The 16,516-nt window shown below is 41.9% G+C and overlaps 1 protein-coding gene across 1 annotated transcript in view; it reads left to right on the plus strand.

The window, feature by feature from the left end:
* Nucleotides 1-16,516, plus strand: part of Adam32 (ADAM metallopeptidase domain 32) — a 66,898-nt gene that overhangs the window by 6,860 nt on the left and 43,522 nt on the right. Inside the window, exons 2-6 of the mRNA XM_041673555.1 lie at nt 376-440; nt 7,513-7,574; nt 10,654-10,729; nt 11,676-11,752; nt 12,961-13,139. Coding sequence (XP_041529489.1) covers nt 376-440; nt 7,513-7,574; nt 10,654-10,729; nt 11,676-11,752; nt 12,961-13,139 — 459 coding nt within the window. The remainder of the gene's footprint in view (nt 1-375; nt 441-7,512; nt 7,575-10,653; nt 10,730-11,675; nt 11,753-12,960; nt 13,140-16,516) is intronic.

Genomic DNA, 16,516 nt, shown 5'->3' on the forward strand with positions numbered 1-16,516 from the left:
TATAGGATTTTTTTTCCAACAAAGTTTTCTTGAATTATCTCTTTGATTGTTCTATTTTTTTGTCTATATGTCTTGTCATGAACATGTTCTGAGTAAGTTGAATGCCTTCTTTTTGTCTTTCATGACCATTTTGTCTGTTTTCCAAATTAAATATTTTTAGCATTTTACATGTGATTCACTTCATGAGTTAGTCTATCAAGTTTGCACAGAGGCTAATTCCAGTTTCAGGGGCTGTGCTCATGAGGTTAGCACTAGAATTTTCAAAGTAGCACACACCGATGAGCCACTCACGTTGGCTAAGTAAACCTTATGAAAGAAACTGAACACCTAGTCAAATTAAAGGCAAGGTTACTAACTATGTCTTTCTCTCTTCAGATTCTCAAAGTTCATTTCTACAAATCATATTTCCAGAGAAAATTGAAGATAGTACAAGCTCAGAAGTAAGAAATATCAATTCACTACATAAATTGCTATATAGAATTTTATTTGTATAACATAGCTATGGAACACATAACTGTATGATAATATTATGTATGTATCTAATATGACTACTGATAAAGGATACAAAGTTCTTATGGTAAAAGCAAACATAAAAATTAGAATGGTCTACTAAAAGTTTGTCAATTCGTCTTAGTATCTTTAGCAGTTCACATATACAAAATAACAGAGAAAAGTGTTTCATTTGATATTAAGGAGATGTCTGGAGATCCAGGAGGAGAGTAATATTCTCTAAAGTAGCTGATTTTGTTGATACTTTTTAATAAAACATCTTTATGCTTCATCTCTGTACCCATAGTCCTCAAGTAAGAGAATTTTTATGCTAATGTTTTAGAAAGCAAAATAATTAATTTTATTCACTGATTTTTGAAGTTGGTATTTTGCTATGTTAAGTGTTTTAGGAGTTTTAAAAATTTAAAGGTACCTGCCTTATAGGTAATAAATCTCTGAGTATCTTGAGTGTGGGCATGTGTGTGTGTGTATGTATGCATGAACATGTGTGTGCTTGGAGTTGATTTCTGGCAGGGTTCCTTGGGAGCTGTCCAGCTTTTGTGAGACAGGATGCCCCTCTGACCTGGAGCTGGCCGGTGAGCCCCAGGGAATCTGTCTTCACTTTCCCAGCACTGGGAATGTAAGCATGTGCCAAACACAACTGTCTTTTTAAAAATGTGTGCTCTGGGGACCAAACTCAGTCTTCATGCTTGCAAGGCAGGAGTCTTACCGGCTGAGGCAACTTTCCAGCAGGTGATCAATCCTTTAAAACCTTTTAATCATCATACAGTAGTTAGCATGTATTAATTAGCATAAATTGATTGTACAAGGCTATCCATTTCTGCTCGATGAGAGAGTCAGATGCCCTGGGGCTGGAGTTACAGAGGGTTGTGAATGATTTTTATGTATTAATTGTATTAAATAATGGGTTTGCTTGTGATATTTTCTTTTTTCTTTCTTTTTTTTTTTTTGACTTTTGAGACAGGATTTTTTCATAGCTTTTGGTTCCTGTCCTGGCACTAGCTCTTGTAGACCAGGCTGGCCTCGAACTCACAGAGACCCACCTGCCTCTGCCTCCCGAGTGCTGGGATTAAAGGCATGCGCTTGTGACATTTTCATGCTTGTAGCACTAAGGTCGTACCCTCGTGCTCAGCCCACTGATCTCTTGCCCTTCCTAACCCTAGTAGTTCCGCTTTTACTTTGCCTTTCTGCCATCTAGGTTCTGTGTGCGAAAGAAACACGTGCTTCTTGTCTTTCTGCTTCCAGCTCATTCAACCCAACACAATGGACTTCCTTCATCCATTTTCCTAGAAAAATAGAATTCCATTCTTCTCGATGGCTGAGCAATACTCTGCGGTGTGAAGCACACTTTCTCGAAAGCCCACTCCTCCACCGAAGGGCACTTGGGCCGACACTCTGGTGTTGTGACTGCTAGCACTTTGATAAGTGTGTGACCGCTGACTTGAATTCTTAGCAGTATAGCTGGCTGGACCATTTGGTAGTTTATCTTCTGAGGAGCATTCCTACCAGTTTCCTTAGTGGATGCGCTGTGCCAATTTCCATCAAATTCACAGCGTACAGGGGCTGGCTCCTTTCCCACATTCTCACCAGCATTTACTGTGCGCGTTTTTGGTGACTGTTGTTCCTGGGGTGAGAGGGACTCTTCAATCAGCAGTCTCTTTACCTTCTGTACACAAGTCCTTATATTGCCCTTAATGCCACTCGTCAATCCTTGCTATTATTTCCTGAGCTGCTGGGGTCTCACTCAGAGAATCCTTGCTAATGCCTTTACCTTGAAGTGTTTTTCCCACACCAGTTTTAAGTTTCAAGTCTTACCTGAAGCTCTTTGGTGCGTTTTGGGAGAATTTTGAAAAGACTGAGACAGTTTCTCTTCTACATGTGGATGGACACAGATGCTGCTTTTCCCCCCAATGCACGTCTTGTTCCAAGGCCACCAGTGTTGAGAATCAGATGCCGTAGAATCATGGATTTACTTCTGTGCACTCTGCACTGTCCCACTGGTTGATGTGTTTGTGCCTTATCACTATGGCAACACAGGACACTTGGAGTTTGCTCTTCTTTTTCGTGAAGCATGTCTCTGGAGGTTTAGTGGGGTTTATATTAACCGTAGAACATTTTCAGCAATATGGCCAGTTTAACAGTACTAATTCTGCCACGTCAGAAACATGGCGGGTAGGGTGGGGAGTGTGTCCTTTTTCCTTCTGCTGTCTTCATTTTCTTCCTTCAATGTTTGGAAACTCATTAATAAGTTCTCTCACATCCTCCCTTAATTTATTTAATGATGCTTTTGGAATTTTGTGAGTGAAATTGCATTAGTGGTTTTGTTCTCAATGATTGCACCATTTGAATTTTTTTTTAACTCTTTGGTACTTTTTTACACTCAGTCCCCAAATAAATACACGGAAACTTACTAGCTTAGCTTGTTTCTAGCCAGCTTTTCTAACTTAAATTAGCCCATTTCTCTTCTTCTACATTTTGCATCTGGGCTTTTTACCTTTTTAAAATCTGTATGTCTTTCTTCCCTTTTTACTCCATGGCTGGCTGTGTGACGGGGTGACTGGCCCCTGGCGTCCCCCTCTCCTTTTCTCACTCCTAGCTCCTCTCTCTGGAGTGCTGTCTATTCTCTTTGCATGACAGCCCCGCCTTTCCCTCTCCTGCCTAACTATTGGCAGTTCAGCCCTTTATTAGACCAATCAGGTGTTTTAGACAGGCAAAGTAACCCAGCTTCACAGAGTTAAACAAATGCCGCCTTATGGCTCTGCTATAGCTGTTCATCAGACTGGGGTACTTCCTGTGGAGTCTTTGGGGTCCTTTCAGTGAAGGATCATGCCATCTACACATGGGGATAATTAACTTCTTTTTTTTTGTTTATAAACTTTTTTCCTTTTCTCTTATTGTTTTGCATAAGATTTTAAGCACAATATTGAGTAAGAAAGGAGAGAATGGACAGGACCCTCTATCCTGTTTGTAGAGGAAACTCTTGGTTTTTTTCCCCCTCAATCAGTATAACGCTGGCTGTTGCTTTGTTGTGTACAGTGCTCATTATGTTGCAATATGAACTTCCTATTCCTAGTTTCCTTAGGGATTTTGTTGTGCAGCGATGTTGAGTTCTGTCAAGGACTTTTCTGCATCTATTGAAATAGTCGCATGATTTGCTTTTCAAGATTTATCTTCTTTTAAAATATGTATATATGTATGCATGCTGACTAATATCAACTTGACACAGGATAAAGTCAGCTGAGAGGAGGAAACCCCAATTGAGAAAAGGCCCCCATAAGACCAGACTGTATGTAGGCCAGTCCATAGAGCATCTTCTTAGTGATTGTTGGTAGAGGGCATAGTCCAAGGTGGGTGGGGTCATCCCTGGGCTGGTAGTTCTGATTCTATAAGAAACTAGGCAGAGAAAGCCATGGGAGCAAGCCAGTAAGCAGCATCCCTCCATGGCCTCTGCACCAGCTCCTGCCTCCAGGTTCCTGGCTCCCTTCAGTGATAGACTATGGTGTGGAGGTATAAATCAAATAAACCCTTCCTCCCCAAGTTGCTTTTGGTCATGGTGTTTCATCACAGCAATAGTGACTCTAATTAATACAAAAATTGGTACCAGTATCATGGGGTTATTGCTGGGCCAGACTTGACTGTATTTTGGGGAGGATTGCGGAAGGATTTTGGAACTTTGGGCTAGAAAAGTCATTGAACATTCAAACCTTGGTGACCTGTTCTGTGGGAGCTTGGAAGATAGTATTGAGAGAACAGCAGGTGATGGAGGCTGGTTTGTGAAGTTCCAGAAGGAAGTTTGAGAGTCCCTAAAAGACATTATCAAGGAGTTAAGAATCTCTGGTTCTCGTTAGTTGGGGCTGAAGAAGTAGCTGTGTTCAGCAAGAGACCAGAACTAGTAAAGTAAAACCCTTGCTTTGCTGGGACCCTCGATGCTGCTCAGCTGGAGCTGAGAAATTAGTGGCGATCCAGAAGAGACCAGCATTGTTAATGCTAGGTGTTGTGAGAGTCAGCACACAGAAGCTGTGCTCCAGAAGCAGCAAGGCTGCAGCTCCTCCGGGCAGCAAAACTTGGTGGTCTAAGAGTCTCCCAGGTGGTACTGGTTTTGAAGGCATGAAGTGGGGTCCTGGTGCCAGGGACAGAGTTGCTGAAGAGAGTCTGGGAGAGGCTATTGGTGGAAGTGCAGCCTAGTCTCAGTAAGGTACCCCAGCGGTTTCGGGGATGCCAGTCTCATGGGATGACCACCCAGAACAGCAGCAGTGGTGGAGCGGAGCCAGCCAGAGCTAGAAGACAGAGTGTGTGTGCTGCGGAGGGTCGGGCCAGAGGAATGACCCAAGCCCCTTGCAGGAGCCCAGAAGATTGTGAGTTAATCCTGGACATTGGACACTGGGTTATTTATACTGTTGGAGTATGGTTTTACTTTGTTCAGGTTGTGAATGTGCCCTGGCTCTTCCTTCTTGAGGTAGAAAAGTATTTAACATAATTTTGGGTTTTTTTTGGAGCCCGTAGTTGAGAAACTTTGAATTTTTAAAAGAGGTTTTGGATTTGAAGAGACTTTGGAGTTTTACAGAGACAGAACATTGAAAGTGTTTGAGTTAAGGACTGCGGAACTTTAAAGTTCGCATTGTGCTCTATATTTGTGATGCTTGTTAATCTGAGATCTTGGGGGTGAACCAAAACAACACAACAACAAAGGAAAGGTTGTGCCTGAAAATGTTCTGTGTGTCAAGGTGAGAAGGGGTCAACTGTGCAGGCTCCTTTTATGTTCACGTGACACAATCTAGAGTCTTCTGAGGGGAGAGAACCCCAACTGAAAAGGCTTCCATTAGATCAAGCTGTTGGCAAGCCTGTAGAGCATTTTCTTAATTAATGATGGATTAATTACTGATGGGCTAGGAGGATACAGATCATTGTGGTGGTCCCTGGGCAGGTGGTCCTGGGTTCTATAAGAAAATGGGCTGAGCAAGCCAGGGGGAGCAAGCCAATAAGCAGCACCCCTTCATGGCGTCTGCATCAGCTCCTGCCTCCAGTTTCCAGCCCTGCTTGAGTTCCTGTCCTGGCTTTCTGCAGTGAAGAACTACAATGTGGAGAGGCAAGCCAAATAAGCCCTTTCCTCCCGTAACTTGCTTCTGGTCATGGTGTTTCATCACAGCAATAGTTACCCTAACTAAAACCAATTGTGTTTGTTTGTGGGTGTATGCACATATTTACGGGGGGCTTGTGGAAGCCAGAGATGTTGGATTTCTATGGAGCTGATATTACAGGGAACTGTGAGTCTCTTGACATGGGTGCTGGGAGCAGAACTCAAGTCCTCTGCAAAAGCAGTACATGCTTTGAACTCTTGAGCCATCTCTTCAGCCCTGGTCATTTTTTTTTTTTTGGCCTGTGAATCTGCCTAAGTGTATACTATATTTATTGACTAATGTCTGTCGAACCACCTTTATATTCCTAGACTGAGACTAACTTGCTCGCAATATATGATCTTTTAAAATGTGATGCTGGATTCTATTTCCAAGTATTTTATTGAGGATCTTTGCATTTATAGTCATCAACCAGATCGGTTCATGGTTTTCTTTTCTAGCATATTCTTATCTGGTTTTGGCGTCAGGGTGATGTTAGCTTCTTGAATGAGGCTCAAAGCATTCCTCCCTTCTCTGTTGTATTGACTAGTTTGAGGAGGATGGTCGCTCCTTTTGGAGTGTCTGGTGGAGTTCAGCAGTGCCTGCGTCTAGTTTTGGTTTTATTGTTCATACACCATCATGGCCTCCAGCAGCATCACAGACCATGGTGGTCCTTCGAGGAGGTTCAATTCAGAAAGCGAACTGTTTCTTGACTCCTCCACTCAAGCCTCCACTGTTGCCCAGATCTAGGGCGATCCCGTGGCAGTGTCTAAGGAGGCTGCGTCTGTGTCTACTTAAGTTCCAAGCTGCCACACGCCACCCTGCTGACCCTACTGGATGACACTATATTCCACTGTTGATGCCTGCCCTCTCTTATACCTGCTTCCACTGTCATGTCTCCAGTCCCACCTCTCTTCACAGCACATGGGCTACTCCGTTTTCTCTTTCCCGCTTCTTCATCTCATATTTGTTCATTGTACCGGTGCCTGGCTGTCTTTTGCTGTGCCCTGGCTCATAGTGTTTTAACAAAATACTCACATAAATTATTAGGTTAAATAACAAGATCTTTCTGATTTTTTCTTTAAATCAACAGATATTTCTCAAAGAAGCTTTTTTATATTTCTCTCTTTCTCTCTCTCTCTCTTTGTCTCTCTCATGTGTGTGCACGTGTTCACGGTGGTCAGAAGAGGGTGTCAGGTCTCCTGGAGCTGGAGTCAAGGGCCACCCAGTGTGGGTGGTTGGAATTGAACTCTGAAGTTTCTTATTCAGCTACTTTGCTCTTTTCCCAGGAGAGGAGTTTCTTAGTCATCAAAAGTAGGCATTTGTCTGCTGCTAGAAAAGTAAACATAAATTTAACATAGTGTTCAGCAGATGGCCTGTGGCTCCCGTAGATGAACCCTGATGCTTGCTCTGGGGCATGACTCCATCTCCCCATTTATTCTGCCAGTGACAGGAGTGTGTGCTCAGGCGTGCCCTGAGACTCCAGGTGAAGAGCTGCTGCTGGCAATCAGAATCCCCACATTATTCTGCTTCTGTGTGTGAAATAATTTATCCCACAACTATGGAGGGAACAGATGGGGCGCTTCCATCTTCATGGTGCAAGGAAGAGACTGTGGACCGTGTGGGCTCTTCTTTCATAGGTGTTTAGGATTTAGCGATGTGACACTCTAATCCCACATAAGTCCAGAGCGACTTGTTTGTGTGTCAGTGAATGGGTTACATGAAAAGGTAAATATTTACAATATCTCATTGCCAATTTTTAACACAGGCAGTGTGTGATGATTTTACGAATTGTTCGAAACATTCTTGGGGAAGGGTTGGTTGATTTCGAGTTGCTGTTTGCTTCTCATTGAAATTTGTCCTCACCCCGTTCTTCTGGTCTCTCTAGGAAAAGATATCCTACGTTATTCCAATAAACCAGAAGCCGTACACTGTGCACCTCCAGAAAAGGTGACTTTTCTTTTATTCTTTAGCTTGGCATTTCATTTTACGTCATTGAAATGGTATCCTTGTCACAGCAGTGGCGTATAAGAGCAGTGATAGAGCTCTCGTTGGAATTGTCACTTGTCTCTAATGTGCTTTGAAGTCATTAAATTGTTGTCCCCAATCACCCAAGTTATCTTGGTGAATGAGGCTTAGGAGCCAAGAACAATAGAGACTTTGCCTATGGAAGACCAGTCTACCAGATTTAGATTGGTAGAACTAGAAGGACCAATCAGAGCAGAGGGCAGGGGCAGGCTGACCTTGGCCAGAAGCATGGGTTCCCCGCGGTGAGGCTGGCTGTGAACTGCTTAGGAACAGCCCATGGGAAATGCCCCATTGGCAGCTAATTCAACAGTAGAATATGGGAGAAAGCAATTGAATTTTGATATCATTTGTTTTAAAATACTCTCAACAAATTAAGTATAGAAGGGATGTACCTCAACACAATAAAGTCTATAGATAACAAACCCAAAGCCAACAGCATACTCGATGGTGAAAGTTAAAAGGGTTTCGCCTAAGATCAAGAATATGGCCACCATACCACCTCTGTTCAGCATCGCGCTGAAAGGGTCAGCCAGAAGAGTTCAGCAAAAGAAAGAAGAACACTTGAACTGGGAAGATGATATCACATTATTCCTGTAGGTAAAGGACGTTATCCTTTCTCTCTGTCTCTATCTCTTTCTCTCTCTCTCTCTTCCTCTCTCTGTATCATTTTTATCTCTATCTCCTTTATCTCTCTCTATCTTCTCTCTCTCTATCCCTCCTCTCTCTATCCCCCTCTCTAGGATCTCTTCCCTTCCCTATTCCCCTCCCTCTCTATCTCTATATCTATCCATAAAGGATCCATAAAACAACAACAAAAACAGCAACAACCACCCCCTGTCATTACCAATAAATAAATTCACCAAGTGGCAGGATACAATAATAATTATCTACACGCCAATAATGGGCTATCTGAAAAGAAATAACAAGGTCCTATTTATGAGATCAGAACTCTGACCAGCTGTGGCCGTGCACACCTGTCATCCTGCTTGGGGGACAGAGGCAGGTTCAGGGTCACCAGGTAGACGAGAAGGCAAAGGAGGAATTCAAAGTCACCATCAGCTACTCAGTGAGTTCATAGCTAAAACAACAATAACAAACTCACAGATCAAAGCAAACTGCACCACTAAACCAAAATAATGACAGAGAAAACAAAATAAAAACAAACCCCCAAAATGACAACAACAAAATCAAAGCAACATAAATTACAAGTTGTATTTTCTGTAAGAATTTTTTTTCTAGGATATATGCAACTCTAAAATAACCAGGGCAATTTGGAATAAAAAGAACAAAGCTAAAGGAACCATTCTACTAGACATCATATACTGAAACTGTAGTACTCAAAATTTTGTTATTTTTAAAGATTTATTTTTTATTCTATGTATATGAATATTTTGCCTGTATGTATGTATATATACCACGTATGTACCTGGTTATGGTGGAGGCCAGAAAAGGATGTCTGGTCCCTTGAAACTGGAGTTACAAATGGTTGTGAGCTGCCATGTGGGGTCTGGGAACTGAACCTGGGGGCTCTGGAAGTGTTCTTGACCTCCGATCCATCTTAGTAGTAAGGACATAAGAAAGATGGGCAATATTGAGAGCGCGAACAGACACAGAGACAGGAAGAAAGCAGGGACACCAATGGAGAGATGGTGTCCAGCAAGTATCAAGGGTGAAGTGGTTGGAGCATGGCAGAGTGGCTTTCAAGCCTCCCCCTGCCACTCAGAGCTGACAGCCAGGGTGTGTGGGAGGGCACCACTCAGAACTGGCAGCCAGGGTGTGTGGGAGGGCACCATTGGTAGCCTCCAGGTCCAGTGGAGAACTGGAAGCAGCAGACTGGGTGCTTACTGAAGTCAGAGGGAGGCTGAGGGGAAGGAGGGAAACCGAAACGATGCAGTATGTACAGAGCATGGTACCAGAAGAAGTATGGGCTTAGACCTGAGGTTCAACGCACATGCTAATGTAATAGGACTTCATTTTCTTCAACCACATTATCAAAGACATACATACACAAATATATATATATATACACAAAGATATATATATAATAGTACCTATCATATAATATGTACTATGTGTTATATTTTGTAATGTGTTATATATAATATGATCTCTTATATAATAACTCATTAATCAATATATTATTAAAACATATAATTATATAACTTATATAATTATATGACTTATAAGTATATAAAATCAAAAATGCAATATAACATATAATAAATAAAATATAAGATATAATTATATTAATACATAGCCACCATATTATTATCATTAATATTGCATATATAAACCTGTAATATTACTATATTATATATAATTGATATGCAATATTAATCTATAATATGTCATACTATACATATTAGAATAAAGAAGCAGAAAATTCTCACAACGCTCCATCCAGTTTATATCTCTGTAAATAAAAAAATGGCTTTATCCCTCTTGCAGCTTCTTCCCTTCATTGAAAGGAGCCTGGTGAGCTGGAGAGATGGTTCAGTGGTTAAGACTGCTAACTGCCTGTGTAAAGGACCTGGGTTTGGTTCCCAGCACTCCAATGGCTCATAAGCACCTGTAACTCCAGCTCTAGGAGACAGGATACCCTCTGACTTCTATAAGCACCTACACATACTGTGGCGCATAAATCCATGCAGGCACATACATCTACATAAAGTAAATCTTTTTGAAAACTAAAAGGAATTTATTTTGAGTAAATGTATATTACTTTGCATGAAATGTATGACAAAGGAAATGCAACTATTATACCAAAAGGTGTCTTTTCCTTGGAAGCTCCCGAGGGTAAGCCTTTTAGTTTTTAAGGCTCTCTCATTTCTGCCCAAACTTCTTACCTCTGCTTTTGTAGCTGGGATGTCCCCCTAGCATGCGCAGATTAATGGACGTGGCTGTGTTCCAATAAAGCTTTATTTGCACCAACATGGGGTGGGGCAGAGTTTACTGATGCCTGCTCTAAAAGAGTAACTGGAATTCTCTTTTCTGTACATAGTTATTTTTTGGCAGATCGTTTTATGGTTTATTCATATAAAAAAGGATCTGTGAGTTCGCGCTTTACAGACATCCCGGTAAGACTTAAGTTATTTTATGAATTTTCAGAAAACTTGAAAATAATTGAGTGAATGCTTTCCCAGTGCAAAGACTCTGAGGACCTGTAGGTGATATGCGTACGGTATTTACCGCCTAGTCACTCAGTGCCCCCGATGTCTTGGCGGAGTGAAATTAGTTGACTGAGGGCCTGCCTTGCATGGGCACTGCCTATGGACTATGGCTTTACCTAAACTTCCTGAGAAAGTGAATAAAACTAAGAGAAAAATAAGCAGATTAAGAACAGGAGAGCACAGAAGCACAGACCAAGACCTTTTGTATCCATTGTCCCCGCTGCATACATACATACATCATCATACACACATCATCATACATGCACTGTGTTCTACAGTGTCCCTCCCCTAACCTTGTTCAGACCTGAGGAGTTTGAATGCTTGCCATATTTGATCTATTATTGAGTAAAACAATGCTCTAATTTTATTTTAATACGGTTGTGTGTGTTCTGTTTTTTTATGTCTCTTCACTTGGGCTTTCTGCTTCTGGAAGCGCATTGTCTGGTGAATGTGTGTGAAGGGAGCACTGCATCTTTTTGTCCTCACCTCACCCCTTCTCTGGCACCGCCTCTGTCCTTGCAGGTGACAGACATGCTCTGGTTAGCGCGGCTTCAGAGTCCTCCTTCTCTGCTGGCACACCTGGCCCTTGGAGCTCCCGGACTCTTAGGCTCCAAGGACCTTCTTTAGTCAACACATTACAGTTTTACAGATTCTCAGGGCTTTTAACTGAAGTCTTAAAGTCTATACATTAGGAAAAAATTATGGAGACCTTTTGAGTATCATTTTATACAACCCATTGTAAATCATGTATTTACGAACAGTCTCCACACGCTTCTGTCTGTTTTCAAAGCAGGAAATTATTTGAAAGGTTTGTCAGTTCTCCAGTAACTCGTATCCTTTTTCTCATCCCTAGATGCAATGCTACTATCAAGGCTACATCAAAGGCTACCCGAACTCTGTTGTCACGCTCAGCACGTGCTCTGGACTGAGGTCGTTAACGTTCCCCCACTCTGGCTGTGATATCTAGCTGCGGGAACGCATTCCGCTTCTGTAGGCGCCCAGTGGGGGCGGATTGTCCCACGCGCTTGTTGGCGGTGTCCTTCTCCAGATGTGGTCCCACTGGTCTGGGATCTTTCTCCCTTGCTTTGCAGACCAGAGATTATTCTAACTTCTGGAGGGCTTAGACAACAGAAATGGCAAATGAATGTTCTAAGCTGGAAGAGCAAGGTTTAGGATGGTTTATTCATTTTTTTTCAGCTTACTTCAGTTTATGAATTTTATAATACCTACCATGTAGTTTAGTGTTTGGATATAAAAGTAAGATAAATGAACAAAAGCGAATTTTTCTTTTCCTCATGAAAATTATCTTTACAGCAAGGAGGCAAGTCATATCTTTGTAATTATTAATTCAATACTCCCCCTTTTAAAAAGCGATTACCAGTACTTTCTCTAACTCTTGAAAAAAATCATTTGGTTTCTCCTTTCCTGCTTTGGAGAGGTTTTCCTCTTGTCAGAATTCTCCACCTTTGCTTTTAGTTAGCATCTCTGTCTTCCCAAATGTACTCTAAGCTTCCTGTATGGAACCCTGAAATTTAAACCTGAAACCAGTTTCTCACACAGAAGTGACACACTGAATGAGCTCATTTCCGGGAAGCCAAGTTCTGTAAACAGATGATCTCTTCAGAATCAGGCTTTTGAGTTCTTATCCAAACGATATACTCAACCAAAATTAGCACCATTTTATAGACACGGCTAGATTAATTGTCATTAGTAAAATTGCAGGTGTATATTCTCATTAAAAAAGTTTGTTAATCAGGTTTTCAGAGTCCTGCAGGCCAGAGAGACTTTTACTAATGTTTCCATTTACCAAGCTGTGCAGGAGCCACTACCTGAAGCACAGGAAAGTTATTTGATTACTGTCGGACTGTGCTCCTAGAAATTTTAAAGCTGATTTCTATTAGTCTTGTAACTAACAAAAAATTTAAATAAAAAAAAGAAAGAAAAAAAGAAAAGAAGTGTGGATTTTTGAGCTTGAGAAATATTTTTCTCCTCAAAGTCATCTGCGAGACAGTGTTTGGAGCAAAATGCTGCAGGGCTGAAAACATTCTACGTCTTTTATTGTTTTGTTGGATGCGAATGGAATTTCACAATGTATATTTTATTAAAAGCGCTTTACAATTTCATCCCTACTGTTGCAGAGGAATCCTGCAGTTTGAAAACGTGTCTTACGGAATCGAGCCCCTGGAATCTACGGTTGCTTTACAGCACATTATTTATAAACTAGGGAATGAGGAAGATAAGTTGACAATTTTTAACAAAAACAGCAGAAACATAGAGATGCCAGCGAACTACGGCATTTTTATCAATGAAAAGGTGAGTTCTGTCTACTTTAATCATTTTCAAAGCCCCTATTAGTTGTAATTCATTACAGAAAAGTGTGTGAGACTGTTGTAGGGGTTGCAGTAAGGCCATTCCTTGTGGCCCCAAGCCAGGCAGGGTCTTTTCCTTCTGGCCACATCCTGTCGTTTATTTTGCATTGCCATGTCCTGGACATGGCAGTTCTTTATACATGTAGCTCTGAAAAAGAAGCGGAATTGTCACCCAGGTCTCACTGACATAAATAACTGTGTTTGGCCAGTGTTCCTGGGTGTCCTCTCTGTCTGTGCTCATTTAACAAAGCCCCAGAATTTAGCTGGCTATTAAAAAGAAACAGCAGTATATTTATCAGCCTCCCAAGTATCTGGATAGGATCCCAGTGGGAAAAATACGGCTTCTAACGTGAGCAGGCATAACATGTCCCCCTAGATTGGATGCGGAAAGGAAGGGACCCCTTAACATTTCATCGCTTCCATTTCCTGCCGTGTGGCATGTGGATGTCCTGATAGACCATGGCTCACAAGGATAAGATGGTGCACCATGGGTATCTGAGCAAGAGAAAACAAGGGAGGTGGCCCAGTTGTGGCAGTGCCTTCTATTCAAGCATGAGAGGTGCACAGAATTATTTCAGTTTCTCTAAATTCCTTCAGATTTGTTTTGTGTCTCAGCATATGGTCTAAAAGCTTCCATGTTCTGCTATGCAGAATGTCTATTCTTTTGTGTTTGGGTGGAACATTCTCTAGATCTTGTTAATTCTGATGTTTCTCTGTTTTTGCCTGGAAGATCTGTATATCGGAAGCATTGGCATACATAGTAAAATCACGACTCTTAACTAGCTCAAGGTAGTTTATATCTTTATAGCTTAAGATAATTTATGTCTTTAAATCCAGCACTACACTTTTTAGGAAATGTGTGCACTAGAGTTGAACACACATGAGTTTAGGATTATCTTGTCTTCTTGCTTAATTGCTATTTAAGTCTGAATGAATGTCCTTCTTCAGTTTAAAGTCTATTTTCTTGTCAGATACTAGGACAGTGACATCTGCCCTCTTCCTGGTATTTTGTTCTTTTAAATTCTTTGAGATTCCTTCCAGCTCATTTCCACTAGGTGCCATTACTATGGGATTTATAGTTTTTGGAAGAAACATGTTAATTTTTGTATTGTTTTCATCTGCATTGGTATTTGGGCATCTGCAGTTAGTTTGGCTGGTTCAGTTTTTTTTTCTGTTGTTGTTCAAAGGTTGTGTTTTCATAATGTCCTAACTCTTCCACATTTCATGCATATATATTAAAACATTTCATTTTTGTTCAACACACATTTATTCTTTTAGTAAAGGCATTTCTAGCGCTTAGGAGGAGGCTAACTCATGGCAGGTTTGGGATGGTCATTTCCTGTTTGCCTGGTATTTAGGGATAAAGTTGTATCCACTTATCCAGCTACATCTTGGTTCTTGCAGTGACCTGGTTTAGGAGCGTGTGATAAGTTTCCCTGGCAGTGTGGGTAGGTTTGGATCTCAAAGCTGTATGAAGTAACTGGAAGATTCCAGTCAGACAGCTAACAGTGCACTAGGGAATGTCTAAGGGAAGGAATGAGGCTGGAAGAATGAGATACTCCCTGGCCGGCTAGCAGCCTCAGGGTTTTGGAGCGACCCAAATTGAGGGATGCAAGAAGCCTACTTCAATCTAGGGCCCATGTGGGACAGCCAGTGGGTCCCCGGGTACAAAGAGGCTGAGACATGGACAGTCCAAAAGGGAGGAAAAGAGGCTAGGAGCTCTTGGGGTTCTGTGAGCTGGGACTGGGTGTGTCAGCAATGTTATTCAAGTTATTTGTGACTAGCTTCTTGGATCTCACCCTTGTTTGCACAGTGGCTCCAGGTTTGCCAGGACAGAAAGCTTATGTAGTAATAAAGGTGGCGGGGCTGCGTCCCCAGCACGCCAGCCGCCCGCACGGCTAGCTTATGCCCAAAATAACAATACACAAACTGTATTCATTTAAACACTGCTTGGCCCATTCTCTTCTAGGCTAATTCTCACATATTAATTTAGCCCATTTCTAATCATCTGTGTGTAGCACCCCAAGGTGCGCTTACCGGGAAGATTCTAGCCTATGTCCATCCTGGGTTGGAGCTTCATCCCAGGAGCAGGGCATGGCGTCTCTCTCAGGCGTCTGCTCCCAAGAGGAGAGCTGTAGAGTCTGAGCTCACTTCCTCTTCCTCCCAGCGTTCTGTTCTGTTTACTCCTCCCACCTATCCTCTAACCAATAAAATGGGCCAGGGCAGTTCCTTTATTAGCCAATGACCTTCCTCCATCAAGCTTAGTATCATTTCAAGGTCTTTCGCAGTTTGTGTCTAGTCTTGGACACATGTGTGACCTTCTGTATTTTTTAGTGTGTATGCCTGAGACTTTTCAAAGCCTTTCCTTCCTTACTCAACCTATGCCTTCCTTTGCAATGTCTTTACCACTATGTCGTCCCATTGACTTCCCTTTGTCTGTTGTTCTAAACAGCAGCTAACTTACTGTGAACTTTTTCTTATACAAATACTTCCCACAAGTCCACCCAATTCTGTGAAAGTTCCAAGGTGGAGGCATCAAAAAGCTCTGTGTGCAAACTCTTTAGGAAGGCAATGGATACCTGAAATACATAGTTGTTGCAGGGGGTTGCTTGTTTGTTCCTGGTTGCTCAGCCCTGAAACAATCACACAGAAACTATATAATTTGCAATACTGTTTGGCCAATAGCTTAAGCATATTTCTGGCTAACTCATATCTTAAATTAATCCAGCTCTGTTAATCTGTGTATCCCTACAAGGCTATGGCTTACCAGGTAAAGTTCCGGCATGTCTGTCTCTGGTGGGGCTACATAACTTCTCCATGACTCTGCCTTCTTTCTCCCAGCATTCAGTTTAGTTTTCCTTGCCTATCTATATTCTGCCCTGCACAGGCCTAAGACTGTTTCTTTATTAACCAATGGTATTCACAGCATATATCACATAGCCACAATTCTTTGAGAACAACTTGGCTTTGCCATCTCTGGTACCATTAAGACACACAGAGAACACTGACCACCAGTCTCATGAATACCAACTAGCTGGGTTTCCATGATGGGGTTTCACTGAAAGTTAGTAGTTGTTTTTGTTCTTTTGTTTGTTTGTTTGTTTTGCTTTGTTTTTTTTTTCACTAAAGCAATGCCCCACTCCCTTCCTTCGGAGTATTTCCCCATGTTTCTTGCTGTATGGGGGCTGGCAGGATGTGCACAAGCTGGTGCTCTAAGAGCACACGTGGCAGTCAGAGGAGACCCAGGCTGAACTGGCACTGCAGCATTTGCCCTGCAGTACTTGACAGGCAGCTTTGATGAGGAGCCAGGGCAAGCAGATTCACG

This window comes from Microtus oregoni, unplaced genomic scaffold, assembly GCF_018167655.1.
Source record: "Microtus oregoni isolate MIOR12 unplaced genomic scaffold, Mior012 000024F_ref0000369, whole genome shotgun sequence".
NCBI classification, from domain to species: Eukaryota; Metazoa; Chordata; class Mammalia; order Rodentia; family Cricetidae; genus Microtus; species Microtus oregoni.